At 36.9% G+C, this 24,579-nt stretch overlaps 6 protein-coding genes across 15 annotated transcripts; 3 read left to right on the top strand and 3 right to left on the bottom strand.

Moving 5' to 3' along the window:
• Nucleotides 1–36: 36 nt before the first annotated feature.
• LOC105977182 (nuclease) lies at nt 37–2,043 on the top strand. Its single transcript, XM_088813779.1, has one exon. The coding sequence runs from the start codon at nt 240–242 to the stop codon at nt 1,761–1,763; it is 1,524 nt and encodes a 507-aa protein (XP_088669905.1). The 5' UTR covers nt 37–239; the 3' UTR covers nt 1,764–2,043.
• Nucleotides 2,044–3,445: 1,402 nt separating this feature from the next.
• On the top strand, nt 3,446–8,222 carry LOC105977181 (AGC (cAMP-dependent, cGMP-dependent and protein kinase C) kinase family protein). Of its 2 annotated transcripts, none has more exons than XM_013002469.2 (13): nt 3,446–3,795; nt 4,625–4,799; nt 4,996–5,079; nt 5,160–5,401; nt 5,479–5,713; nt 5,994–6,073; nt 6,387–6,471; nt 6,726–6,857; nt 6,938–7,051; nt 7,164–7,211; nt 7,397–7,481; nt 7,585–7,635; nt 7,722–8,222. In XM_013002469.2, exons 1-13 carry the CDS (start codon nt 3,653–3,655, stop codon nt 7,823–7,825), a joined length of 1,578 nt encoding a protein of 525 aa, XP_012857923.2. In that variant the 5' UTR covers nt 3,446–3,652; the 3' UTR covers nt 7,826–8,222. The 2 variants fall into 2 exon arrangements, with proteins under 2 accessions (XP_012857923.2, XP_012857922.2); XM_013002468.2 differs by having other exon boundaries at nt 3,530–3,795; nt 7,585–7,650.
• A 764-nt stretch (nt 8,223–8,986) lies between these two features.
• Nucleotides 8,987–11,834, bottom strand: LOC105977022 (ran-binding protein 1 homolog c). The gene is made up of 4 exons (XM_088813560.1): nt 11,527–11,834; nt 10,861–11,012; nt 10,510–10,635; nt 8,987–9,525 (listed from the first exon to the last, which is right to left on the bottom strand). The coding sequence occupies exons 1-4, from the start codon at nt 11,691–11,693 to the stop codon at nt 9,323–9,325; spliced, it is 648 nt and encodes a 215-aa protein (XP_088669686.1). The 5' UTR covers nt 11,694–11,834; the 3' UTR covers nt 8,987–9,322.
• A 297-nt stretch (nt 11,835–12,131) lies between these two features.
• On the bottom strand, nt 12,132–14,246 carry LOC105977185 (thioredoxin-like protein YLS8). The gene is made up of 2 exons (XM_013002471.2): nt 14,005–14,246; nt 12,132–12,669 (listed from the first exon to the last, which is right to left on the bottom strand). Exons 1-2 carry the CDS (start codon nt 14,122–14,124, stop codon nt 12,361–12,363), a joined length of 429 nt encoding a protein of 142 aa, XP_012857925.1. The 5' UTR covers nt 14,125–14,246; the 3' UTR covers nt 12,132–12,360.
• Nucleotides 14,247–15,563: 1,317 nt separating this feature from the next.
• On the top strand, nt 15,564–18,844 carry LOC105977087 (putative protein phosphatase 2C 6). Of its 9 annotated transcripts, none has more exons than XM_088813168.1 (7): nt 15,638–15,853; nt 15,975–16,073; nt 16,305–16,365; nt 16,461–17,495; nt 17,628–17,939; nt 18,023–18,128; nt 18,223–18,844. In XM_088813168.1, exons 4-7 carry the CDS (start codon nt 16,773–16,775, stop codon nt 18,555–18,557), a joined length of 1,476 nt encoding a protein of 491 aa, XP_088669294.1. In that variant the 5' UTR covers nt 15,638–15,853; nt 15,975–16,073; nt 16,305–16,365; nt 16,461–16,772; the 3' UTR covers nt 18,558–18,844. The 9 variants fall into 9 exon arrangements, with proteins under 9 accessions (XP_012857804.1, XP_012857805.1, XP_088669294.1 ...); XM_088813204.1 differs by having other exon boundaries at nt 15,646–15,853; nt 16,305–16,719; nt 16,820–17,495; XM_013002350.2 differs by having other exon boundaries at nt 15,564–15,853; nt 16,305–17,495.
• Nucleotides 18,845–18,926: 82 nt separating this feature from the next.
• On the bottom strand, nt 18,927–24,397 carry APM1 (aminopeptidase M1). Its single transcript, XM_013002348.2, has 19 exons — nt 23,941–24,397; nt 23,396–23,541; nt 23,083–23,185; nt 22,739–22,925; nt 22,548–22,641; nt 22,242–22,395; nt 22,033–22,137; nt 21,831–21,947; nt 21,614–21,727; nt 21,205–21,387; nt 20,829–21,111; nt 20,623–20,744; nt 20,427–20,524; nt 20,164–20,341; nt 19,956–20,070; nt 19,798–19,865; nt 19,589–19,663; nt 19,390–19,467; nt 18,927–19,279 (listed from the first exon to the last, which is right to left on the bottom strand). Exons 1-19 carry the CDS (start codon nt 24,172–24,174, stop codon nt 19,094–19,096), a joined length of 2,640 nt encoding a protein of 879 aa, XP_012857802.1. The 5' UTR covers nt 24,175–24,397; the 3' UTR covers nt 18,927–19,093.
• Between the last annotated feature and the right edge of the window lie 182 nt (nt 24,398–24,579).

The raw sequence follows: 24,579 nt of genomic DNA, 5'->3' as shown, positions 1-24,579 counted from the left end.
ATATATATATATATATATATATCTGTATATGTACAGCTGACCTGAAGTTTTCAAATCCCACTTTCTGTAGTTTGACATTCTCTCCCCTGGGTTCACATTTTCATTCACGCAATCTGTCGATCACCTTGACTGCTATATATCATATTCATGTATGTATATGAAGCTTCCTCCATTTTCACACAAAAACCCATTTTTTAGCGCACTCTAGACTTTACCTTTTTGAGGAAGCCGATTTGGAGATGAACGAGGAGAAGCCGCAGCAGAGGAAGAGAAGAAGAAAAGAGAGCACGAGCGCCGCCGTCGGAATTCTGGGAGCAGCGGAATCGGAGGAGAAGAAAGTGAAGACTAAAGGGCTGAACGAGATCATAACTTCTTTGAGCTTTCTCGAGGATCAAGAGAAGAACGAATTCGAAGAGGTTGATAAAGCCAATCGAGAAGAGATTCTCCAATTGGAGGAGAATCACAGCAAGAGAAATCGAGCGATGATGGATTACTACACCAACCTACAAGGTTTTCACAAAGACGCCGAACAGGCTGAAGGAACTCGGAAGAGAAAGGGGAAGGCGAACGCTTTCGCCGCTGCAAACGTCGCTGCAATAGCCATCGGTGCTGGTGGTGGTGCTGCTGCTGCATCATCTGCTGAGGATTCTGTTTTTTCCGGCGCCGGAGACAACAAGTCTCCGGCGGCACCCGGACCTCAGAGGCGGCTGTGGGTTAAGAACAGGTCTAAAGATTGGTGGGACCAATGCAACAGCCCCGATTTTCCCGAGGAGGAATTTAAGAAAGCTTTTAGAATGGGGAAGGAAACATTTGATTTAATCTGTAATGAGTTAAGCTCTGTTGTTGCTAAAGAAAACACTATGTTACGAGATGCAGTTCCGGTTAGGCAACGTGTGGCGGTGTGTATATGGCGGTTAGCCACCGGAGAGCCGCTAAGGCTCGTCTCGAAGAAATTCGGGCTCGGGATATCTACCTGCCATAAGCTCGTGCTCGAGGTTTGTTCTGCCATAAGAACCGTTTTGATGCCGAAATATCTTAGGTGGCCCGAAGAAGAGACCGTAACGAGGATAAAAGAAGAATTCGAGTCGATTTCGGGTATACCTAATGTAGTTGGATCCATGTACACCACACATATACCGATAATCGCGCCCAAGATTAGCGTTGCAGCTTATTTCAATCGTAGGCACACAGAAAGGAATCAAAAGACATCGTATTCGATAACTGTACAAGGGGTTGTTGATCCTAGAGGAGTGTTCACCGATGTTTGCATAGGTTATCCTGGTTCGATGCCCGACGACCAAGTCTTGGAAAAGTCGACGCTTTTCCAGCGGGCGAATGCGGGATTTTATCAAGGGGTATGGATTATCGGTGGCTCCGGTTACCCTTTGATGGATTGGGTATTGGTGCCTTATACGCAGCAGCATTTGACATGGACTCAGCATGCGTTTAACGAGAAAATCGGGGAGATTCAAAAGATTGCGAAGGACTCGTTTGCGAGAGTGAAAGGCAGGTGGGGCTGTCTGCAAAAAAGGACTGAAGTGAAACTTCAAGATCTTCCTGTTGTGCTTGGTGCTTGCTGTGTGTTGCATAATATATGCGAGTTGAGAAACGAGCAATTGGATGCTTCGATGGAGTACGAGCTTGTGGACGATGAGATGGTTCCGGAAATTGGATTGAGGTCGGCTACTGCAATGAAGGCGAGAGACGCGATTGCTCATAATCTACTGCATCATAATCATGCCGGTACATCGTTTATTTCGTAGTCGAAAGTCGGAAAGTTTTAAGCAAATTCGGTGATTGTTGTGTTGTAGGATGAATTCATATAAACATACACAAAAAGAATAACATATAGGTGAAGTTCTTTCTTTTTTTTTTAAATAATTATTATCGGTTAGTTAGGTAAATTTACATTAGTTTCTTGAAGATTGATTATTGTTTTATTGTATTGTTAATTTGTTATACTTGCAAAAGATTGTATTATGATTTATGAACCTTAGAGATCAAGAAAATTTATTTGGTCACAATTGATTTTGTGACATGAAATTTATCTCTTCTTCTGTATTTGAGGTGTTGGCCTATTTAGATGGCAAGATTCATGATGTTGTGGGTTAGTAGCTATTGGATGAAAATGTAATTGTTTAGTTATGATGTAATTAATTTGGTAATCTGGTTTTTGAGGTGTGTTTTGGGCCTACATTATCTTAGGTTGTCTTAATTGAAAGTGTTGTGTGTGAATGTTGTTGACAGCAAAGTCAAGATGGCGTAGCAGAGTAGGTGATCCTCTAATCCTTTTCACACCATTGGACCTATTTTTTTATGTCATAATATCATCATTCTTCAAATGTATGAAAAATGCCACCAATGTGTATGTTGTCTTATTTTAATGAGAGAGAGAGAGAGAGAGAGAGAGTATTATATATAACAAATCAAATTATTTCTTTTTTGGGCCTTCTACAACAGAGGCCGATGTGATTGAATGTTCCCATGGCCTAAGGTGACTATTTTTGGTGTTAATGAAAAGTTTAATACTATAGATTAATTAAAGGATAAATTACAACCAATGTTGAGGTATGTCTAAATTATAAATAAATACCTAGTACTCTCCTAGTTTATTTAGGGCCAGCAATTTGGATCCAATTCCGATCAAATTCAGTTCAATCCACAAGGAACCGATTTGCATTAAATCTAGTAAAAATAAATTGGACCCGACCAAGGTGACAATTTTTAAAATTTGGAACCATGTGGATCATATTTGAATATATTGAAAGTCCAACATTATATCCCAAACAAAATTTATGAAAAAATGAAATCATCTGTAGCGCTCGTTCAACCACCGTCAACACAATAAGTCTCTCTCTCTCACTGTTTGGTATGTTGAAAGAAAGTAATTGCATAAAAAAAAGGAGATGTCGAACAATATCTTATGCTTTCGCCACAACCACATAAAGTACGCATCGGCCACATAAAGTACAGAGAACAAATCTGAAAGCTTCTTAATTTCCTCCTCTTCTCCTCCACCACCACCATCGACGCCTTCCCCCTGCTCCACTAACGGCACCATCTACTAGTACTTCGCCGCCGATCCTACAAGATCAAGAAACCTGTCTATAGTAATTCATGTCATCGAGACTCAATTGCTTTTTCAAGGAAGACCTATATATATTAATAAAATAATGATACGGATTTTATACGAGGTGGAGACGGATTTAATAGCACATCTCCGAGCCAGATATGGGTGGTGAATTTCCCTAACAGTTGGTGCGTTTTCCAAAACCCGTCCCGTGGTCATCCCTAATCTAATTACCCCATTTAACGGTTAGGACTTACGAGTGTAATTATATATATATTTTTTAATTTATTAGGGATTAATTGTAATTGTAAACAAATTAAAAATGTAAAAACAAATTAAAATGTGAAGTAGCGGATCCTGCCCGAAATAGGCGGATGCGTACTCCCCAGCCATTTTATTCTCTCTCTCTCTCTCTCTCTTTTAATTATATATAATTAGCCATTTTATTTTTTTCTTGTTAAATACGCATATTATATTTAGACGAAACACACACAGACACGCACTCGCACTCGCACTCGCAGGGACATGTATTCACATTTAGCGGGAATCTAGAGAGAGAGAGAGAGAGTAAGAGAGAGAAAAATGAACGGAGGACAGAACAATAGCAATGGGGACGAAGAAATTCTAGGTTCAATTTTGACAATGGAAAAAGTGGCGGCCGCCAAACAGTACATCGAGAATCACTACAGAAATCAGATGAAAAGCATTCAGGAAAGAAAAGAAAGGTATGATTGCTTCGAGATATACATATTTGTCGCAACTTTTAACTTCGAGATTTCGTTAAGTAGATTATTTAATTACTTTTGAGTTCTTAATTAAGTCCGTGTCCGAGATCTGGTGTTTTGCTTTAATTTTATTTGTATTTTGTAAGTATTTCCTGGGTAAACTCTAACTGTGGATTTAGGTTATGAAAATTCATTAAACTCATGGTCGATTAACGATAATTGAGTAGTCTATTGCATATATACATATGGTGAATTTTATGCGCTTTCTTTTGGGGGTAGGGTTTTATCTAATTGGATTTCATTTGTAATGATTTACTAATATAGTGAGATTAGAAGATGATGATGTTCAGTGGGTTAATTTGAGAATAAAACTGCTGTGTTTTGTGAGAGCTGAATCTTCACAAGTTTTCTAGGGTTGGTGTTTTCCTGGTTAGGAAAATAGGTCTGAACTGTTTGTTTGCTGCAAAGGAAATAAATGTGGTCACGGTTATTTAGTATGATGTGAATTGTGAAGCGTCTCGCTAAACGGATTAAAATGTCTGGGACATATTTTTTTCGCGTAACAATCAAATGCTGTTACACAGTTCAGTCTGGTTACCGATTAAAAAGGTTTACATTCATTTTCTGATTTGTAAGCATTGGATATTACTTAAATCGGATTTGCTCACAAAACAAAATTTAGACAGCAGACCTTGGGTCAAATAAAGTTACAATTGATGTACTTCATGTTGGGTGTATTCGAACAAAGACTTACTTCTACTTGTTTAGATCACTGTTACAGATTTTTGAGCTAAATTTGAAACCTATGTATTTCTTCTTTTTACTTCAGGAGGTGGGTACTAGAAAGGAAGTTGGCATCTTCAGATGTGCCCGAAGATGAACAGATAAATCTAATTAAAGATTTAGAACGGAAAGAAACAGAGTTTATGCGACTGAGAAGGAACAAGATCTGTGTAGATGATTTTGAACTTCTAACCATCATAGGTCGTGGAGCCTTCGGTGAGGTTGGTTATTTACAAGCATATCTCCTTTCATTCAAATGATTTTTAATGTATTCCAAATTCATTCAAAATTATTGTCATGAATATATCAAAGTTTTTAGTCTAGCCTCAATTAATTGTGCAACCTGATTATTACAATAAATATGTGTCTTTCAGTTTTATATGATTTCTCAGCTTCTGATCGTATTTGCAACTTTAGGTTCGACTATGCCGGGAAAAAAAATCAGGGAACATTTATGCCATGAAGAAATTGAAGAAATCTGAAATGGTTTCGAGAGGACAGGTAGTACATTAAACAAGCATGCATAAATAACTACTGTAATATTTTGGTACGTTTGCATGATCAAATGTTTTGTGTTTTAGGTGGAACATGTTAGAGCAGAGAGGAACTTATTGGCAGAAGTGGACAGCCACTTCATAGTTAAATTGTATTACTCTTTTCAAGATTCAGAGCATTTATATCTTATCATGGAATATCTCCCGGGTGGTGATATGATGACCCTGCTGATGAGAGAGGACACACTCTCCGAATATGTGGCTAAATTTTACATTGCTCAAAGTGTACTTGCGATTGAGTCCATCCACAAGCATAATTATATTCATAGGTGCGTGTAACCGAATTAGATGTTGTAAATGAGTTAATTTTTTCGTTGACTTGTCTTATTCACTAATTTCCATTCAGGGATATCAAACCAGATAACCTTCTACTTGACAAGAATGGACACATGAAACTGTCAGACTTTGGTCTGTGCAAGCCACTTGATTGCAGAATTTTATCTACGGTGAATGAAAACGAGGCCATGGGTGATGAAAATATAAGGGAACCAATGGACATTGATGGCCACTCTGCAAATGGTAATAACTGGAGGAGTCCTCGTGAACAACTTCAGCACTGGCAGATGAATAGGAGAACACTTGTAAGAACAAATTAGGAGTTTTTCTTTTTTCCTTATTACATACTCGTGTTCACTTACAAGCCTTTTCCATGGTGACTTTTGTTCGTTAACTGATGAGGGCGGCATTGTCTTTTTTTTTGGGGGGTGAAATGGAAACTTTAATTCTACATCCTGCTTGAATCTGTCATTTGTTTATTTTAATATCTAGTCTCCTAACTATACCATGCAGCATCTGTAGTTTTAGTTGCATCTCTGTCCAGTTCGCATTATTTAATCATCTGCACTTTTTTATTTTTTTAAGGCATTTTCAACTGTGGGTACGCCAGACTATATTGCTCCAGAAGTATTGTTGAAGAAGGGATATGGTGTGGAGTGCGACTGGTCAGTTCATCTCATCTCTTTCTTATTATTACATCAGTTACTTTTATCATTCCTCTCTTGGCATACCACTATGAATATAAAAAAAGCATATGGATCCATAACTTTGATAAATCAGAAATGAAATGGCATGATATGAGCCTTAATTCCACCGTACAATCAACACTTTGATGCTTAATTTATGTAATGGTACCTGTGCAGCAACTCTAGGATTCAGAACGAAATGTATCTTCTATATTGCATTACTCGTTATAGATGTTAAGCTTGTGCTGGTGTGTCTATTTCTTGTCACCTAAGCAACCACATATGCATGCAGGTGGTCACTGGGTGCAATTATGTATGAGATGCTTGTTGGCTATCCCCCTTTTTATTCTGACGATCCTATGACCGCGTGCAGGAAGGTATATTCTTCTCATACAATCTCAACTATCCTTTTTTTTTTCCGTTCCAAGAGAGTGATAGCAATGTTGGCTCAGGCCTTCAGCCATTTGGTAACTGCTAAAATGGATAACATCTTTCTGCTGGTTCATCACACATAAATTGCATGTACGCATTTAGCTTGAGAATAAACTGGTAGAGTGCAACATATGACTTGACAAACTAGGCTTACTGTTGAAAAAAAAATCATCTAATAAGGTTAACTAATGGCCACCAGATTGTTCATTGGAGAAATCACCTGAAATTTCCTCAAGACACCAAATTGAGTCCTGACGCAAAAGATCTTATCTGTAAGTTACTCTGCAATGTGGAACACAGGCTTGGAACTGAAGGAGCAGCCCAGATAAAGGTACGAGTTTATAAGTATTGTGCGTCGGATTGTCTCTTCCTCTCTCTCGCTAACACTTAAACTATAAATATATGCAACAGGCTCACCCTTGGTTTAAGGAAATTGAATGGGATAAACTATATGAAATGGAAGCAGCCTTTAAACCAGAGGTTAACGGAGAGCTGGACACCCAGAATTTTATGAAGTTTGACGAAGTACAGTCATATATCTCCATCCTTTATTATACCTACTTCAGTGACAAATATCAAATCTTATTTCGTTTTATCGCAAAAAATCTCACCAGTGCAAATTTCTTGGTTCTGACAGTTGAATCCTCCAACCTCGGCAATATCTGGGTCAGGTTCCTCACGCAAGGTTCTTATTGCTCTTTACCCATTCTCAGATTATGTTTTGCCAATTCTTGCTTAACTGATATTATTACCAATTATGCGCTTCATTTTAATTTTGCTTGGTCTTGATTACTGTAATGGTTTACTTCTTATGCTTAAGCTTGATGATGAATAAGGGAAATAACTTTGCTCCTCACATTTAATAAGCAGATTCATCTGAGTCCAAAAGACTTGAGTTTTGTGGGCTATACATACAAGAACTTCGACGCTGTTAAGGCATTGCGTTATTCATCAGGTAATAAATTTACATGGCTTGATTGTTAACTCTTGTATCTGTAAAGCTATAGCAAAAAAATAGTCGTCTTCGTTTCTTGAAGTACAAGTTCACCAAAATGCAGATGATACGAGGAGTACATCACCAAGCCGGTCATCGATGGATTCCTTATTTGGTGAGAATATGTTGGGTATGTTGAATTTGGTAGAGCCCGTACTTTTGTGATTTGTGAATATAATTTAGTTGGTGTTTATCTGATAGGTGGTTCCACAGGAAGAGAAATGAAGAAAGGAACACCCGAAGAAACAGACGTACAAATGAGAAAATCTACAGACGATGTAATGTATGATGTATCCATAGTGTAATGGTAAGTTCAGAAGGAAGGTTTAGCGATTGCAGAGATCTTGTCAAGTATGGCAACGGAATCCATCCGTGTGTGTTTGTAGGAGGTTTTATTGCCGTGTTCAGTGTTCGAACTGAACGGGAAGGCCGTGCCTCGTTCTGCAGAAGCATTCACTCAATTGTACAGTATGAATGATGGCATAACCATGAATATAGGCCCACTCAGGCCCATCTAAAGCATATATGGATGACCTGGCTCAGTATATGGGTTGGATTTTGGGCCCGTCAGGCCCAATAACGAATGATATAGGCCCATATACGGGCCTGGCAGACATGATGAATTGGATATTTTAAAACCATTTTTCAATTTAAGAATTAAAAAATCAAAACGGTCAGGAAAACAAAATTTAACTATTAAAACCGGCCCGAAATAATGGGCCATTGTTGCGGTCCAACAAACAAAACAATTACGATGCCGGCCCAATAATGAACGCCCCGTCCCAACTAGATGTAGTCCAATTAGCCCCAAAATACAAATTATATATTCAACAATGGACCGATTCAGGCCCAATCACGGAATTTCAGGATTTAAATATAGGCCCAGTCAGGCCCAATAACGTAATTTACAGTTTTAAATATAGACGCAGCCCGGCCCATTAGTGGAATTTGCGGATCTAAATATAGGCCCAATAAGGAATTTTTGGATAAAATATAGGCCCAATAAGGGATTTGCGGATCAAATTATTGGCCCAACAAGGCTCAAAATACAGGCCCAATAGGGAATTTTACGGATCAAAATGTAGGCGGAATAGTGGAATGTACGGATTAATATATTGGCCCAGTAAGCCTAATAGGGGAATTAGCGGATCCAAACATAAGCCCAATAGTGGATTTGGTGATCTAAATATAGGCCCAGTAAATCCAAATATACACGCAGTAAGGCCCAATAATGGAATACATTGGTTTAATATGAGCCCATTTAGGCCAAACTAAACAAATCAAGCATTAATAAAGGCCCAGGATGTTACGAAGTTTATGTATTTAAATAATGGGTCAATCAGGCCCATTGAAGAAAATTGGGGATTGAGTAGAGTCCAATTCAGGCCCAATAGCAGACTAAATAGATTCAGATGTAGGCCCATTAAGCCCTTTGAACATTACCAAAAGCATAGACAAATATAATATACTCGTGCAACAAAGACCTTATAATCCTCGAAATAAAAAAATATATGCCCGTTAGGGTAATGCACCCTGTTTAAAACCAACCTTTGCAAGACAAAATGGTAAACAAACACATCCAATCCAATAGAGACACCATCCAACCATACTCTTAAACTCCAAAACACACCAATTGACAGACACAACCAATCATGATACCAACAAACAAACCAAATAACACAGTCCATCGTAAGTTTCATGATAATAACATATATCCCGTACGAGTCCAACTCACCTGAATTGCCCCAGCCAATGTTTCAATCCTTGTCAACAAAAACAAGACAAGAACACATTAAGGGACCTTACTTCTCATTGCTAGATTTTTCCTTTTTCTCATCTGAGGACAAAGGTGCTTCTTTGGCCTCGATTTTCTCTTCTGTGTCTTTTTCTTCAACAGTCAACTTTTCAATAAGATTGGCAGCAGTGGTCCCTTCTTCGCTTTCTCCACTGCTCTTTGCCAGAGATTCAGTGATTTCCTCAATCTTATCCTTGAAAGATTTGCAATCTGAAATAAACATGGAAAAACATAACCGAAATTTACCAGGTTGCTCCATTAAGAAATGGATCCAAGAGGGACTAAATTTTTAATCACAAACTAATGTTCACTCACAACAGCCTGTACATGGATATGAAATTATTTTTTAAGCCAATTAAATAAAAACTAGGACATAAAAAAACGAGTTTTTTTTTCATGATCCGTGACAATAATATCACCAACTTGCATTTCTTCCAATTAGGAGCTCTGAGGATTATAAAGCAACAATGTTTTGGAGATAAACCTAAAAAGTCGAACCATCACTACATTCACATGCTTGTAGATAAATAAACATAGGCTAATACTACATCAGAATCTATGTAGTACGGACACCGGAACGCGGACATGGTGAAACAGGGAAACAGCCACGAGGAAACCTCATTTTCCAAAAAAAAAATGGATATGGGAATGTGGAGGAAATGTGTAAATATTAAAAATATAGGGGTACATCCATAATTTCTAAAAAGATATCATACAGTTAACTTATATACTTATCATCAATTACATATTTGTATTTACAAATCATATATAATTTACAAGTTCCAATCCGTATTATCATTAGATAGATTTTAAAAAATGCATATCAATTTATTTTAGTATCGACTTAGCATCTAAAAAATATTAAAACACCAAGGGAAAAAGAGACATAACATTTAAGAATTTTTTCAAGCAAAGACAATTAGTTTCGGTCTTTATTAAAACTTGTTTTGGATTTTTTTGGGGCAGAAACATGTTTCCATTTTTTCACTATTACCAGAATAGTCCCCAAAACTTTTAAATATTAAAAAAACCTCCTCAAAATGTTTCCAACAGTTGTTATGGAGTTTTGGTTTCCGAAACGTGGAAAGACGTATGCACCAAAGTTTCCATGAATCATAGTATAGAATTCAAAGTAGAATTTGATACAAGGCAGAGAATAATTCATGTTGGAGATGAAAAGTCGAAATAACTTACTTTCAATGGATGGAAAACGAATACAAAAGTTTTCCTCCTTCAGCTCTCCATCTGCAAAATCAGCAGCATGCCACACACACGACTTCTCATTCCCATGATGCTCTTGAACCGTCATTGTAGGCAGCACTATAACCAGTAAGAGAAATTCAATACTCAGCAAAACAACAACCAAATCACTGAATGTGATCCACCCTCAACATTTAAAAAAAAAAATTACATAGAATTCCATACAAATATCAAAACCCTAATCCCAACTTTTGCAGGATAGGTAGGCATATCTAACAATACATTCATACAACTAAATGTAAAATAGCAAGCAAAAATAACTAAATAAGTATATGATTTACTAACCAAGATGGTTGGCACAGATCTTAAGAGTCTTGTTCTGTCTCATAACAAGCCTAACTTTGCCCGTTTCCTTGTGTTTGAGTAGCTTCACAGTGCCAACTCCCCTCTCTTTCCATTGGTTGGCTTCCTTATCAAATCTATACAGCTTCGATTTCCTGACAATGACAAACAATTTAACATTAAATTATTATAATAACAAACGCAAACACTATCAAAGACAACATTCACACAGAATGGAAATATCAGGCAATCCAGATCTACTTCAATGAATTGATTCGAAATTCTTAACAAAAAACATAGTTATAAATGAAAGTATTGCAGTAAATCCACATGTCCATCGATTTCATCTTTCTATCAATCACAATTCACAAACAACTCAAGAAAACATACTTGGAAACTCTTAACACACTTCATCAACCGCATCAACTAATCTATGAGTCAGAACCAAAAATAACTTCCCAGGAACAGTAATTGAGTTAACATTTCAAATTTATCGCATCAAATGTGTGGATCCATTCACGCGCTACATCTACAGACTACAGAATCAAATGCACAACCAAGATCTGTTCGGCTAATTTTCGATCCACTTAAAACCTAAATCATTTCCTGCTAAAAGTACATGATAAACATTTAATATCAAAATTAAACCTAGAAAATCAGATTACTTACAAGTCGAGGATAATATCTTCATTTTCTTCGCCTGTAGTAACGGCAATTTCCTGGAGTTGAACGATCGGGGCTATCTGAGCGCCGGTATCTTCGTCATCCGCTAATGGCTTCTCGTCTTCCTCTTCTTCTTCCTTTTTAAGAACTGTGGGTTCCGTTGTGCTTGCCATAATTGTATGCGGAAGAACTGCGGAGATAAACAGTAGACACAGCGAACCAGAGAGTGAGATCCGGCGTAGGTTTAGGGTTTCAGCAGAGAGAGAGAGAAAAGAGAGAGGAGAGAGGAGAAATCGCACGAAATGAGCGTGGCCGTAATGCTTCTGTAAGGGTTTCAAGAGGCCCATTTAATTGGGCTTTTTACAACAAATAATGGGCCTCCGTAGTACTTGTTTATTGGATCGGATCTTTTAATAATTTCAGATCCAAACATATTTTTATTTAATTAATAATATGTATTACGAATCTTATTTTTTAGTTTAAATTTAATAATTTAATTAAATATTATAATTATGCTCACAGTTTTGAATTTTGGTTGAGCTGCTCCAGTTCAATACGCCTGTAAAAGAAAATTAGTCAAATTTTAGCCAACAAACCCAGAAAAATGGTAAACACAAGTTACAGCTCATCATTTATTTAGCATATACCATTCATATCATAATTCATAGATGTGAAAATCACATATAACAATAATAGCAGATAATAGCATTCTTGAGTTACAACACACCAATATTCCCTGAGGATTGATTCAGTTATCGAACAGATGTTTTGAGCATCGCAATTATGCATAAATAATACGCGAGTAACCACTGATACTGCTCGAAAGATAGATGTAAGAAGTCAGTAGCGATATTTGGTGGAGTAGTCTTTAGGAGCAATAACAAGACCACGGCCCTTCCTAGCACCACGGTACACAGTCTCGACAATGTCAATAAATTCCTGCTTGTCCTTCAATGCCCAGTTGATCTTATTGTTGTTTCCAGTGCCGAGATCGATCATAATGTGTTTGTTTCTGAAGAAGAACATGACTGTTGACGGGTCGTACAGCTCGTACATTGTGTTGAAATCAGGCACCTCTGATATATCCACTAGGTATATCACTGCAAAATTCTTTAGTGTTTCCGCAACTGAAGCCAACACCTCATCCATCTGCAGAAAAATAGAATCACATTATGGGAATTTTTTAAGCAGACGAATCGTAGAGGATAAGACCAGATTTCTCAATAACGACAGCAATATATCTAAGAAAATGTTCAGCATATGCCGAAGAAAATACGAGGAATGAATTGCTATTATGTGGATGATATATCTATAGCACATGATTCTTGCATAGTGTGTGTGTGTGTGTGAGAGAGAGAGAGCAGGGGGGGGGGATCTGCACAACTCATCATCATTACAAAGTTCTCAAAAGAGAAGAAATAAGTCAGACATGGAGGCCTTATGAAACAAGAAGATCCTGATTTGCATCGAAACTTTCTGCATCATATACAGGCAGAAGCCATGCACTGATGCACTCCTATAAAACCAAACCGGAAAAAAAAAAAACCAAGGAAACGGAAATAAATAATTTGTCCAAAGGTCTACACTCTACAGTATCAAGTGGATTTCATGCCCCAAACTTCTATTTCTTGTTTTACTCATAGATAAAGATTTCTTTAAACTAATAAGAGATCCTTAAATTAGTTATAAACGACTTCAATTGCAAGTTGACCAATGGATGCATGACTTTAATAATATAAAGTATCAACAGTACCTTTTTCAACAGCAAAGGACCTTGAGTAATATTGAAGGACTTAAAGCTACAGATTACTCAATAAAATTTGACCTCGTTTAGACAGAAATTCGGGGTTTCTGGACAAAAAAAAAGGAACATCTTCATAGAGAAACAAATGCAAGTTGAGCCTAGCAATATCAATACAAATTCGTTGTTTCCGCTGGACAGCTGATGCAGACATCGACTCAGTAAAACTCAAAAGAGACCAACCCAAATTTGAATAGATTAATTCTTTCACAAATATGAATCCCAATCTTATATATATATATATATATATATATATATATATATATATATATATATATATATATATATATATATATATAAGTTGATGATGTATAACCTAGAGCAGCACAAGGAACAATTATTATCAATGTACTTACTAAGTTTAGTTACTTCATGGCAAATACATGCTAAAATTCAACTAAGAGTAACAACTTTGATGCGATTACTAGATTATAAACATGTCGATTTCACCCAAAATTTCCCATGAAAATCAAGATGAAAAAATAAATTTCAGAATCCCAAATTCCAATTCAATCGAGACTATTAGAACCCAAATTGATGCAATTACGGAGCTAATAAATGCAATAAACACCCAATAATCTATAAATCAAGAGCCACGGATCTCGAAAAAGGAGAAGAGGAGTTCTGAAGAAGTAATCAATTAGGGTAAAAATACAGTGGAAAAACAGCAGAGAAAAACTGACCTGCATGCAAGTTTCGTCCCAGTCATGGCCGAAACGGATGATGACGAGGCGCTCCTCCTCGGCGAGTATAGCCTGATCGACGGCCCATCCAGAGTGAAGGTGAGGCAGCAAATACGACATCGCTTTGGTGGGAAATGAATTCGCTGTGCTAATGTGCGCGGAAGAAGCCTTTGTTTGGGGGTTCTGATTTTTTTATAGCTGTGGAAGATTCACGCGCTTGACCCAAAGCCCAGCCCACCCCAACATTATTTTCACTTTTTCAACCATCAATTATATTTATGATAAATTACGACCACCCCCAAAGTAATGTCAAATTACAAAAGAATCCTTCATGTTTTGGTAATTACAATCACCCCTAATTTGTGGATTTTCTTACATGTCCACCATTGCCATGTTAAATTTAGTGTAATCTTCTAGATTATGTAGAATTCCTCCAGTTTGTACCTGTTTTTATCTCATTCGAGTTCTACATTTTGAAACAAGATAATCATAAGATGTGTCTCATGGATCATAAATATCAGATTGTGGTGTATCAGAAACTGCATTTTTGCACAAAACGAGTACAAACGAGATAACATTCCACGTAATGTAGAATATTATATTATATTGAATTTGACACCATAAGTGTGGAAGCGTAAAAAGATTCATAATTAAGGGGTGGTTATAATTACCCAAGCATGAGGTGCTTTTCATAATTTGAGTATATCTCAGGGGTGACCGTAATTTATCTATTGAACAAGTTTTCTTTTCGTAAGACAACACATAGTTGATCAGGTTAATTGTAATTTGGGCATACACTCATTATGTATAATATCCTACTAAATTTTAATTAAGGTCAACTCATCAAAACAAAATATCTTAATATACTACTTAAAAAATATAAAATAAATTCAATTCGATTCAACTCATTTATACAATTTATCCAAAGTGGACTGGATTCATATACCCATTAAATAGTTAGCAAATATCAAATATAATAATTAAAGGGAACTGTTATTTGTGGTTTATAACAAAAAACACTTCATCTCTCTAAAACCCCAAAACTTTCCAAAAAAATCCAAAAACCCCCCCTCAAAACGCGTAAAAGCCCAACTTGAGCGCCCATTCATGCAGTGCACGCCCAAGTTGGGTGTGCAAGCTGCATTTGGGCGCCCATCTTGGGCGTTCCAAAATGTTTTTGCGAAAAAAAAACCCTACAAATCGATTTGTAGGGCTTTTTAACATGAAATTGGTTACGTAATCGACCTACCCAATGCATATTACACATAAAATAGTTGAAATTACATCAAAAAATCGAAGACCAACCCTTCTTCAAGCTTGATTTCGAATTTTCGAATTTTTTTTTATTTTTTGCTATTTGCAGTTTGGGGGGTTTTTTGATTTTTTTTGAAAGTTTTGGGGGGTTTTATTATAAACCGCAAATAACAATTTTGTAACCGTAAATAGCATTTCATTAATTAAATAAGTAAATAAAGGGGATTGGATGGAGATGCTTTAATATGCTCATCTGAATTGGACATCTGGCATATATCTCGCCCAACCATTCTCTCTCTTTTCTCGAGATAGTATCTTTTTTTATTAAGCCAATAATAATAATAATTAAATAAATAAATAATACTGATAAATAATTGATAGCTGTTTATTCTTTTCTTTAATCATTTCTCTCTTCCCCATTCCACTTATTTTCTCAAAATGAAATTTCTTCGTTCGACAATTTATTAGCAGCACCTGATTTTTTATTTTTCCAACAAATATTTATTTCTCTTTTGCCCTCGTGTTTCCGGCAGATGTTGATGAAAGTGAAAGGAGGGTGATTGATTTATAGTAAGAAAATTGTGTAGTGGTTGTGGTTAGCTCCTTTTTCAACTCATTTAGCTTTCATCAATTATTATTAATTATTATTTTATTATTATTATAATAATAATAATGAATAGTGTTCCCCAATTTCTTTGATTGTATACTGATGCAAGTAAGTAAAGCAATTTACTAATTGAAAGAGAGAGTTCAGACTTGATAGAAAGCGGCTCACGATTTGAATAAAGGGTTGACATGGATTGCCTCAGATCCAGGTTACTCTAAAGTTTTTTTTTTTTTTCTTTGTCAGGATTTCCCTGTGATTCTTCAAACTTTTGCTCAACTTTTTCATTAATTAGTTGTTTCTCTCATTTTCTGGAGCTAATTTTTCATTATTGAATTTTTAATTTTATTTTTGTTTCCTCTGTTTTCTGTTTGATGATTGGTTGAATTTGAAAGGATCTGCCCTAATTGTAATTTTATTTCTGTTTGCTTGGTGGAGGTAGATAAGTGAAGAAGAGTCCAGAGAATAAAGAAGGCAAGATTTCCAGAGAAGTTATATTCATGGTGACACTTTTTTTTTTCACGGATGGTAGTTGGTGTCTAGTTTCTAGCTCACCAGATCTGACAACTCACTTCATATTTTAAAACCCCTCTTTCAGTTGATTGCGATGCTTCGATCCATCATCGCCGAATCGAAGTTTCCGTAACCTTCTCCATACATACATACACACACATAGATATATTGTGGAAATGCCGACAATTCATCCATTTTCACTTCTAGATTTTTTCGTCGTACTATAGAACAACGACAGGTCGATTAAGTCAAGATGGGCGGTGGGTTAGCTTTTGCTGTTTAGATAGTGATTTCGATGGAGGATACGTATGGGGCGGTGGTTGTTGCATTGCCATTTAAGTTAGGTAATTCGAATCTTTTTACAATCCTCTGATTCTTGAAAAAAGGAAAAAGTTGTATGGATGTAAATGTAATGAACTTCAATTTGATGGCCGATCGAGATAGCTTATTCCCCGATTCCGAGATTAAAAGCACCGGTAATTCGGTAGATGGTGACAATGAGGATTGTAGTTTCGGTGATTCCGAAAGTGAAGTTAGTTTTACGGTTTTGAGGAGTGGAGTTTCTTCTGTAATGGCGGTGACTTCAGAAGATGAAGGCAATTGGCTGGCTACAGATGGATCTTCGTTGGAGGGCGATCCAATTCTTGACAGCTCGTGCTCTTTGTCTGTGGTGAGTGATACTAGTAGTCTATGTGGCGACGATTTATTGGGCTTTGATCCAAATTCTGAAATCGGGGCCCACTTTTTGGAGGTCGATAAGAGCTTATGTGGCGTTGAGCTTATTTCCAATACGAGAGATTTGGTGGTGGGTGATTCGCTATCTGTGGACCCCACTTTGAAATTGGTCGATCCTCAGTTAGATAATAATAATAATACTAAAGGGGTAAGCATTCGGACAAGCCGGAGTATATTTGAGGTGGATTGTGTGCCTCTTTGGGGTTTTACATCTGTTTGTGGTAGGAGGCCCGAAATGGAAGATTCCGTTGCGACTGTGCCTCGGTTATTAAAGATTCCTCTCGAGATGCTTATTGGAAATCGAGTTATTGATGGAGTGTCGGCCTGTTTAAGTCATTTGACGGGCCATTTCTTTGGAGTCTATGATGGCCATGGAGGATCTCAGGTATGTATGTATGTATGTATGTATGTGTATATATATATATATATATATATATATATATATATATATATATACACTCAATTGAAACTTGTGAATTGAGATGCATTATTTGAAATATTATTTGTTTTTTTTAAGGTTGCTAATTATTGTCGAGATCGTATGCATACTGCATTAATGGAGGAGTTGGAAATTTTAGTGACTAATGGAAGTAGTAATAAGGAGAGCTGTGAAGAGATATGGAGAAGGGCTTTCACAAAGTGTTTTATCAAGGTTGATGATGAGATTGGAGGGCAAAATGGTCAAGAACCTATTGCTCCGGAAACTGTGGGGTCCACTTCTGTGGTTGCCCTAGTTTGCTCTTCGCATATAATAGTGGCCAACTCCGGTGATTCGAGGGCTGTGCTCTGCCGTGGCAAAGAACCGGTGGCCCTCTCTGTCGATCATAAGGTATAGTTTAATTTTTAATTTTTGCTCCCATTTTTTTTTTTTTGATTATATTTTAAAATTTTAATTTCGTATATCCACTATAGCCAAACCGAGAAGATGAATATGCAAGAATCGAAGCGGCTGGAGGGAAGGTAATACAGTGGAACGGGCATCGTGTGTTTGGTGTTCTTGCAATGTCGAGGTCTATCGGTAAGTCCGTCACTCTAGTAAGTATATTTGGATCTATTTATTTAGCTTTAATTATAGAATAACAATATATGTATATTATGGCAAAACATTTTAGGAGATCGATATTTGAAGCCGTGGATAATTCCGGATCCTGAAGTAATGTTTGTGCCACGAGCGAAAGAGGACGAATGTCTGATTCTGGCAAGTGATGGGTTGTGGGATGTTATGACAAACGAGGAGGTTTGCGACATGGCTCGTAAAAGAATATTACTATGGCATAGAAATAACGGGCCCACACTTCCATCGGAAAGGGGCGAAGGAATCGATCCTGCAGCTCAAGCAGCGGCCGAGTACCTGTCGAATCGCGCGCTTCAAAAGGGCAGCAAGGATAATATCTCTGTAGTTGTGGTAGATCTAAGGGCTCAGAGAAAGCCCAAGAGCAGAAATTAGCATAAATTTCTCTCTTCTTTTTTCTTTTTTTATTATTTTTCTTTTCTTTCTTTTTTTTTTTAATCAAAGAATGGAGAATTTGGAATTGTGCCCATGTGTTTTTCATCAAGGGCTGTTATAGATTCTTCACTAGAAATGCAGTTCTTAATTTGTATGTAATAGTAGGCGTTTAACGCTCTGGAAAAACTCGTTCGGAGTCTCGAAATTCATCTCCATTTGCTGCCTATGCAATGTAGCTATTCTAAGTGTAGAGAATTTGGAAGAATGAATGAAATGCCCTTTGAAAATAGTTTCGCAATGTACGTCACATTTATTTATTTTTCGTTGATGCATTGATCCACACATTCCACTAGCATCTGGAATACAATATAATACCCAAGAAAGTATTAATTTGATCGATAAAAGTCGAAAACAGACCCCAACTTGCATCAAAAGTCATGAAATATGAAAACGGTTCATTCGTAAATTTATTGTTTTCTGTTCTATAAAGTTTTTGCACAACGAAAATTAAAGCACCGTCTTAAAGGAAATATCTTCTAATATTTTCTGTATGCCAACTCCTGAACAGCCTCAGCAAGATGTTTCTCACTTTGAATGCTTTTGACCCAAGCTGCATTAATGTGAACCCTTTCGATGCTCTGCTTCAATGTTCTTGCAATGTAAGGCTTCATACGAGTGGCGAAGAATTGTTGTACTTCTTCTGCCTTTTCGTAAGATGAAAACTGTGGGAAATAATAGACAAGGGGTAAAAAGGGCAATTATCAAAGTAAATATGTAATAATACGACGTGGTGTACCATAAAAGCTTATACAAAAAATTGAATAGCACAAACCGGTGAGACAACTGCACTGATGAAGCGAGTTACTAGGAATCCAGCTCCGTAAGTTTTATTGATATGGTCCCAATGCTCCTGTAATCCACCCACATATCAATTGAGCAATGTAAAATGTCGGAAATTTTAATCAAAATATAGCATAGTCCTTTGGAAAAATGGGGGGTATTTAGGTAAATAGACAACTATGGGAACTTACTTTCAACCAATTCCATGCTGTTTCACGAGCGTCACCACTGACAGACAGTCCCATAACAGCATCTTGGCTCCTGACCTACATTAGAACAAAGGGAAGAAGAGAAATTACTAATTACTAATTACTAGAAGAAGCAACATCAAAGAATCTTCTAGAAGATTGTTTGGAACTAAGAATCTCAATTACTAATTTCATGAATATCAAAACTGTACCTCGGGAGATAACAAGAAGTTAAGAAATTCCTGGATAATTTCAGGATCCCGGCACGAACCCAATGAACCTAGGGGAAAGAAGGCAATGCATTAGTGATTTTGCAGAATAAGTCACAAAATTAATAGTTAATAAATACTCAAAATGATGAAAATTGTACCTAAAATTCGTGTTTTCTCCTGGCTAAGGTCAGTTTCTCTGTAAATTCTCAGAAGAGAATCGTAGCTGGATCTGTCTGCTTTAGTAGCACTTCGCACAACAGCGACATATACAGCCTGGAAAAAAGAAGAAAAAGGGCCGTCAGAAAAAGTAATGGACAAGTTTCTCGAATCTTAATTACAGATGAGGTTGAGTTTTGTTCTATTAACCCTTCTCAAATCAGGGGGAAGAACAGGGGTATTTCTGTCATCCAAAAAGATGCGGAAGCGCCTGTTTGCTTCATTTAGTGTTAAGTCATGTCCAAACGAAGCCAATACTGTTAATAGCTCCCCCCTTAGCATTGCATCGAGGTGGCTCTCTCCTTGCTTAGGATCCCAACCAAGTCTCCTGGTAAATGAAACGGCAGCCGTAATTAATATATTTCTAAACATTAAAATATAATTTTATTAATTATTATTAATTGTATACATACTCAGCAGAATTCTGGAAAAGGTTGATGAAGTAGAGTTTGATGTTATCAGCCAACTCAGGTGCAGCATCGCCTACGATTCTTGCCACTTTAGAAGCTATCTGCAGAAACAAGAAAAAATATAAATCAATGAAATTAATTTTCGGAGCAAAAGAAATCCTGAAAGACAAACACTAAACCTAAAAGAGAGAACATTTACCGATAACAAGTTAGATAGGACTGTGTAATCGAGCTCGTCTCTGTAGGCACTCATCAAAGCAAGCAGAGAGGTCAAGGATTGTTGGCATGCCATAGACAATGAATAGTAGTCGTCCAATATTCCTGCTCAGACGAATAAACTGTGTTCAATATTCCATTTAAGAATTAAAGAAGACCCAAAAAAAAAGGTAATAAAATCAGAATTACCATATTTATCACAGGTGGACAAGTGCTTCTTCTCTATTGCATCCCTAAGTCTAGCTGACAGGTCTTCATCATACTTCACCCGATAGAAACCAGTCTGGTCAAGATTTACTTTAATCCAAGGGCGGTCTGATGAATTTGAGGCACCGAATAATTCCTTAATATCAAGAGTTTCACTTTTTGTTTGCAGCAAGAAATTTTTACGAGCATCGTAAGTGTTACAACACAGAGTTACTGGTACAATCCATTGCCCTTCACCAAGAGAACCACTCAGCAAAAATCGTGACTGTCAATCAACAAAATACAAACAGCTGTCAGAATTTCCAGAAGTAACACAAACAATCAGTCAAAGAAGTGGGTCATCAATCAATCACATAACCTGTTCAAACTCCAAACTTTGGCCTTTGACTTTGACCGAGACAACGGGATAACCTTGTTGTTTTGTCCAAGAGTCCATCAGCTTGTTCACAGGTTCACCAGATTCTTCCTGAAGAACTGACCACAAATCTTCTGTCTTTGCATTTGAGCAAGCGTATTTTTTGATATAGGAAGCAAGTGCCCTCTACAAGATGTCACAATATGTGAACACTCACACTCAATAATCGATATGTTGTTCACTAGACGAATATATTCGGACAATATACAATATAATTGTCCCAGTTTTATCAAGAATGGATAGCAAACTTAAAATAAACTTAGGTTAAATAAAGAACGAATATTAACTTGAAAAATTGGAAGAAACACTAACTAATTAGAAGTGAAGTAACTTTTAAAACTAAATAACTTACCTGAAAAACTTCAGCGCCAAGATAGCTCTGTAGCATCCTAATGACAGATGCGCCTTTCCTATAACTGATTGCGTCAAAAATTTCATCAATTTCACCAGCATGATTAATATCCACCTGAAAGAAGATTCCAAGATACATATTAACAAAGAAAACATAAAAAAAAAATTATCATTGCTCAATATATGTTAATAACAAAAATAAACATTTTGACATTCACCTCGATGGGGTGGGATTCTGCTAGACCATCGAGTCGGAGTCCCTCAGTACATTCATCAAGGAACTGAGTCCAAATTTGCCAATCTGGGAACAAGCTATCAGCCGCTAAATAGCTAACCTGAATTCCATAAACCAAATATTAATAATAAACTGTTGTTTATATCAATTGAACACAAATCTAAACTTGAAATGTAAGACGATACCCATGTAGCGAATCCCTCATTCAGCCATAAGTGTGTCCACCATTCCATTGTCACAAGATTGCCAAACCACTGGTGTGCTAGTTCATGAGCAACAACAGTGGCAACCTTAAAAAGAAAAACAATACAATAATTATACGAAGAAACTTAAAGCAATTAATGCATTTTAATATAGGCAAAAACTGATTTATATCGAGGGGGGTTCATTTTACCCTCTGTTTGTTTGCAGCTGCAGAGTGCTTCTCATCGTAAAGCAGTGCTGTTTCCCGGTATGTAACAAGACCATAATTCTCCATTGCTCCAGCAGCAAAATCAGGAATTGCAATCATGTCCAATTTCGGAAGTGAATATGGCACAGCAAAGTACCTGAAAATTTTCAATTAACAAGCGATGAGTCAACAAATCCACATCTACACGAGCTCCAAAGAGAATATGGTACTGCGTGACATATATATCATCGATAACAATTAAAGCATTAAATAAAGTATCAGCTAATCACTTTTATGCATCGTACATACTCTTTATAAAGGCCAAGTGTTTTGACAGCAACATCCAAGGCAAACTTCCCTTGGCTAGCCTTGCCAACCTGACAGTATACCCTCACAAGGATTCCTGGGAAAACATAGTATAACATCATCAAGAGTGAAACACTGACATGAATGAGATAGCACGCACTATCATGAGATAAATGAAAAACTCGAAAATATACCATCAGGTGTACGATCTTCAACATAGTCAAAGAGGCCAACGACAACTGCCACTAAATAAGTGGACATGATTGGTGATTCTTGATAGTACACTGTCTTAAGATTGCCATTTAGTTTTTCCTCGGTGACTGGCATGTTCGAAAGAGCTACCAGATCCGACGGTACTTCCAATGTAATCTTGAAAGTAGCCTGAATTGCAGGTAAGAGAAAATGGGATATACACTCATTATTTTGCGGAAAAAAATGAAGCTAGTTTAAGTAAGAATAGACCGATGCACGAGCAAGAAGGTAACGAAAAATTTAAATGCAAACATCCATGAGGATAAAAAAAATATACTGTAAGTACCTTGCAAGCAGGTTCATCCCAACAAGGAAAGCACCGCCTAGCATCAGCTGGCTCAAATTGTGTAACAGCCATATTTTTCTTCTCACCGTTGTGCTCATAGGTGCTGAATTATGGCATCAAAATGTTAGTACCGGCAGAATTTCTCAATATAAATGAATGTAACTCCAATCATACAGCCAAAATCGGAAAATGGAGGAAGCTATAAGAGTTGATGTGATATGTGCCACGAGCTGCATTAGAATGAAAATGGAAAATAATAAAGAATGCTTGCAAAGAATTGCATATAATACATGAATAAAGCTGATAAAATCACCTTCTGTAAAACCCTTTCATTCTATCGTTTAGGGTCCCGTCAAATTCCATGTCCAAAGCCCCAAGACCAATTGGCAAATTCTCCTTAAACTCCAGCACCACTATCTCATCCTCTTCGAATAACTCCACTTCGAGAGCTTCCACCACCTGAAAGTTTCCAGCAAAATTTAATGTAAACAAGTGTTTTGGAATGTATCTATTTATTTCTTCAAGCTAATACCGAAACATGAAGGAAATACATCCAATAACCAAGTTCAATAATGATTCAAAAGTTATTTACAGAATAAAACGAATAATTCTGATTTCCTTCTCCCTATCGTCTAGTAAATGTCAATATTAGATCCAAATGGATCATATATAAAAGAGAACAAAAGCTAAAATAAAATCACAAAGGTTATGTTGACCAAGGATAATTCAACTACAAAGTTAACCATGAAATCTAGCCGTAGAAATCAGATGTATATCAGATGAACAAACTCCTTATCAATATCAAACTTCCTGACGAGAAAAAAAAAACGAAAAACACAGAGGACAATGTGCTTTTACCTTATTATCAGATGTGAAAGTGACGGAATTAGGTTTGACGGAGAGTTCGGCGGCATTGAGGACGAGGAACTTGGTGGCGGAAACGATGTTGACCGAAATTTGAACGGCGCCGGAGAATTTACAAGCAGCGAGATCAGGCTTTAATTTGAGATCGTAGCGCTTAGGGATGGCGAATTTGGGGAGACGCGGCTGCCCTTTGAATTGGGCGTATTTTTGGTTCTTCAGCTCTGCCATTGCTGCAATCTGCGAAAGTGAATCAATCCTTCCTACGTTAATTTTGGTTTCGTTTGAAACTATGAATCTATCTTTTAGTGATAAGTGATACACAAGCGATACGTGTATAGAAATCCGGGTGCAACGTGCAAGTAAATGGGCCGGGTCAGACAACCCGGTTTATTTGATCCGTCAAGTTTTCACAGATTTCACATTTAGCCTCTCATGTTCACACAACACATTTGGTCTTTTATGTTTTAAAATTAAATATTTTTAGTCATTTTCGTTAATTTTCCGTTAGTACTAACCGAATCAACTGTGTACATATGACCGCCTTAACTATCCAACTAACGGTCAATTGACGGAAACGACAAACGTGCTACATTATTAAAATATGAGGGACCAAATGTGTTTTTTTGTGAACAC

The sequence above is a fragment of the Erythranthe guttata genome, chromosome 1, assembly GCF_056151865.1.
Source record: "Erythranthe guttata isolate IM_541 chromosome 1, IM_541, whole genome shotgun sequence".
Classification (NCBI taxonomy): Eukaryota; Viridiplantae; Streptophyta; class Magnoliopsida; order Lamiales; family Phrymaceae; genus Erythranthe; species Erythranthe guttata.
The sequence above is the reverse complement of the archived record's forward strand: the minus strand, read 5'-3'. Positions and strand labels throughout refer to the sequence as shown.

Excerpts from the sequence above, each read along its gene's own strand:
- LOC105977182 (XM_088813779.1), top strand. The coding sequence starts at position 240 with ATGAACGAGGAGAAGCCGCAGCAGAGGAAGAGAAGAAGAAAAGAGAGC.
- LOC105977181 (XM_013002468.2), top strand. The coding sequence starts at position 3,653 with ATGAACGGAGGACAGAACAATAGCAATGGGGACGAAGAAATTCTAGGT. Across the intron at positions 7,482-7,584 it reads GGCATTGCGTTATTCATCAG|ATGATACGAGGAGTACATCA; the intron begins GTAATAAATTTA and ends ACCAAAATGCAG. Across the intron at positions 7,651-7,721 it reads ATTTGGTGAGAATATGTTGG|GTGGTTCCACAGGAAGAGAA; the intron begins GTATGTTGAATT and ends TTTATCTGATAG.
- LOC105977022 (XM_088813560.1), bottom strand. The coding sequence starts at position 11,693 with ATGGCAAGCACAACGGAACCCACAGTTCTTAAAAAGGAAGAAGAAGAG. Across the intron at positions 11,013-11,526 it reads GAAGATATTATCCTCGACTT|GAAATCGAAGCTGTATAGAT; the intron begins GTAAGTAATCTG and ends TGTCATTGTCAG. Across the intron at positions 10,636-10,860 it reads GATCTGTGCCAACCATCTTG|TGCTGCCTACAATGACGGTT; the intron begins GTTAGTAAATCA and ends TACTGGTTATAG.
- LOC105977185 (XM_013002471.2), bottom strand. The coding sequence starts at position 14,124 with ATGTCGTATTTGCTGCCTCACCTTCACTCTGGATGGGCCGTCGATCAG. Across the intron at positions 12,670-14,004 it reads GGGACGAAACTTGCATGCAG|ATGGATGAGGTGTTGGCTTC; the intron begins GTCAGTTTTTCT and ends ATTTTTCTGCAG.
- LOC105977087 (XM_013002350.2), top strand. The coding sequence starts at position 16,773 with ATGGATGTAAATGTAATGAACTTCAATTTGATGGCCGATCGAGATAGC. Across the intron at positions 17,496-17,627 it reads ATGGCCATGGAGGATCTCAG|GTTGCTAATTATTGTCGAGA; the intron begins GTATGTATGTAT and ends GTTTTTTTTAAG. Across the intron at positions 18,129-18,222 it reads TGCAATGTCGAGGTCTATCG|GAGATCGATATTTGAAGCCG; the intron begins GTAAGTCCGTCA and ends AAAACATTTTAG.
- APM1 (XM_013002348.2), bottom strand. The coding sequence starts at position 24,174 with ATGGCAGAGCTGAAGAACCAAAAATACGCCCAATTCAAAGGGCAGCCG. Across the intron at positions 21,948-22,032 it reads ATGAGGGATTCGCTACATGG|GTTAGCTATTTAGCGGCTGA; the intron begins GTATCGTCTTAC and ends TATGGAATTCAG. Across the intron at positions 21,112-21,204 it reads AAAGTTTGGAGTTTGAACAG|TCACGATTTTTGCTGAGTGG; the intron begins GTTATGTGATTG and ends GTTGATTGACAG.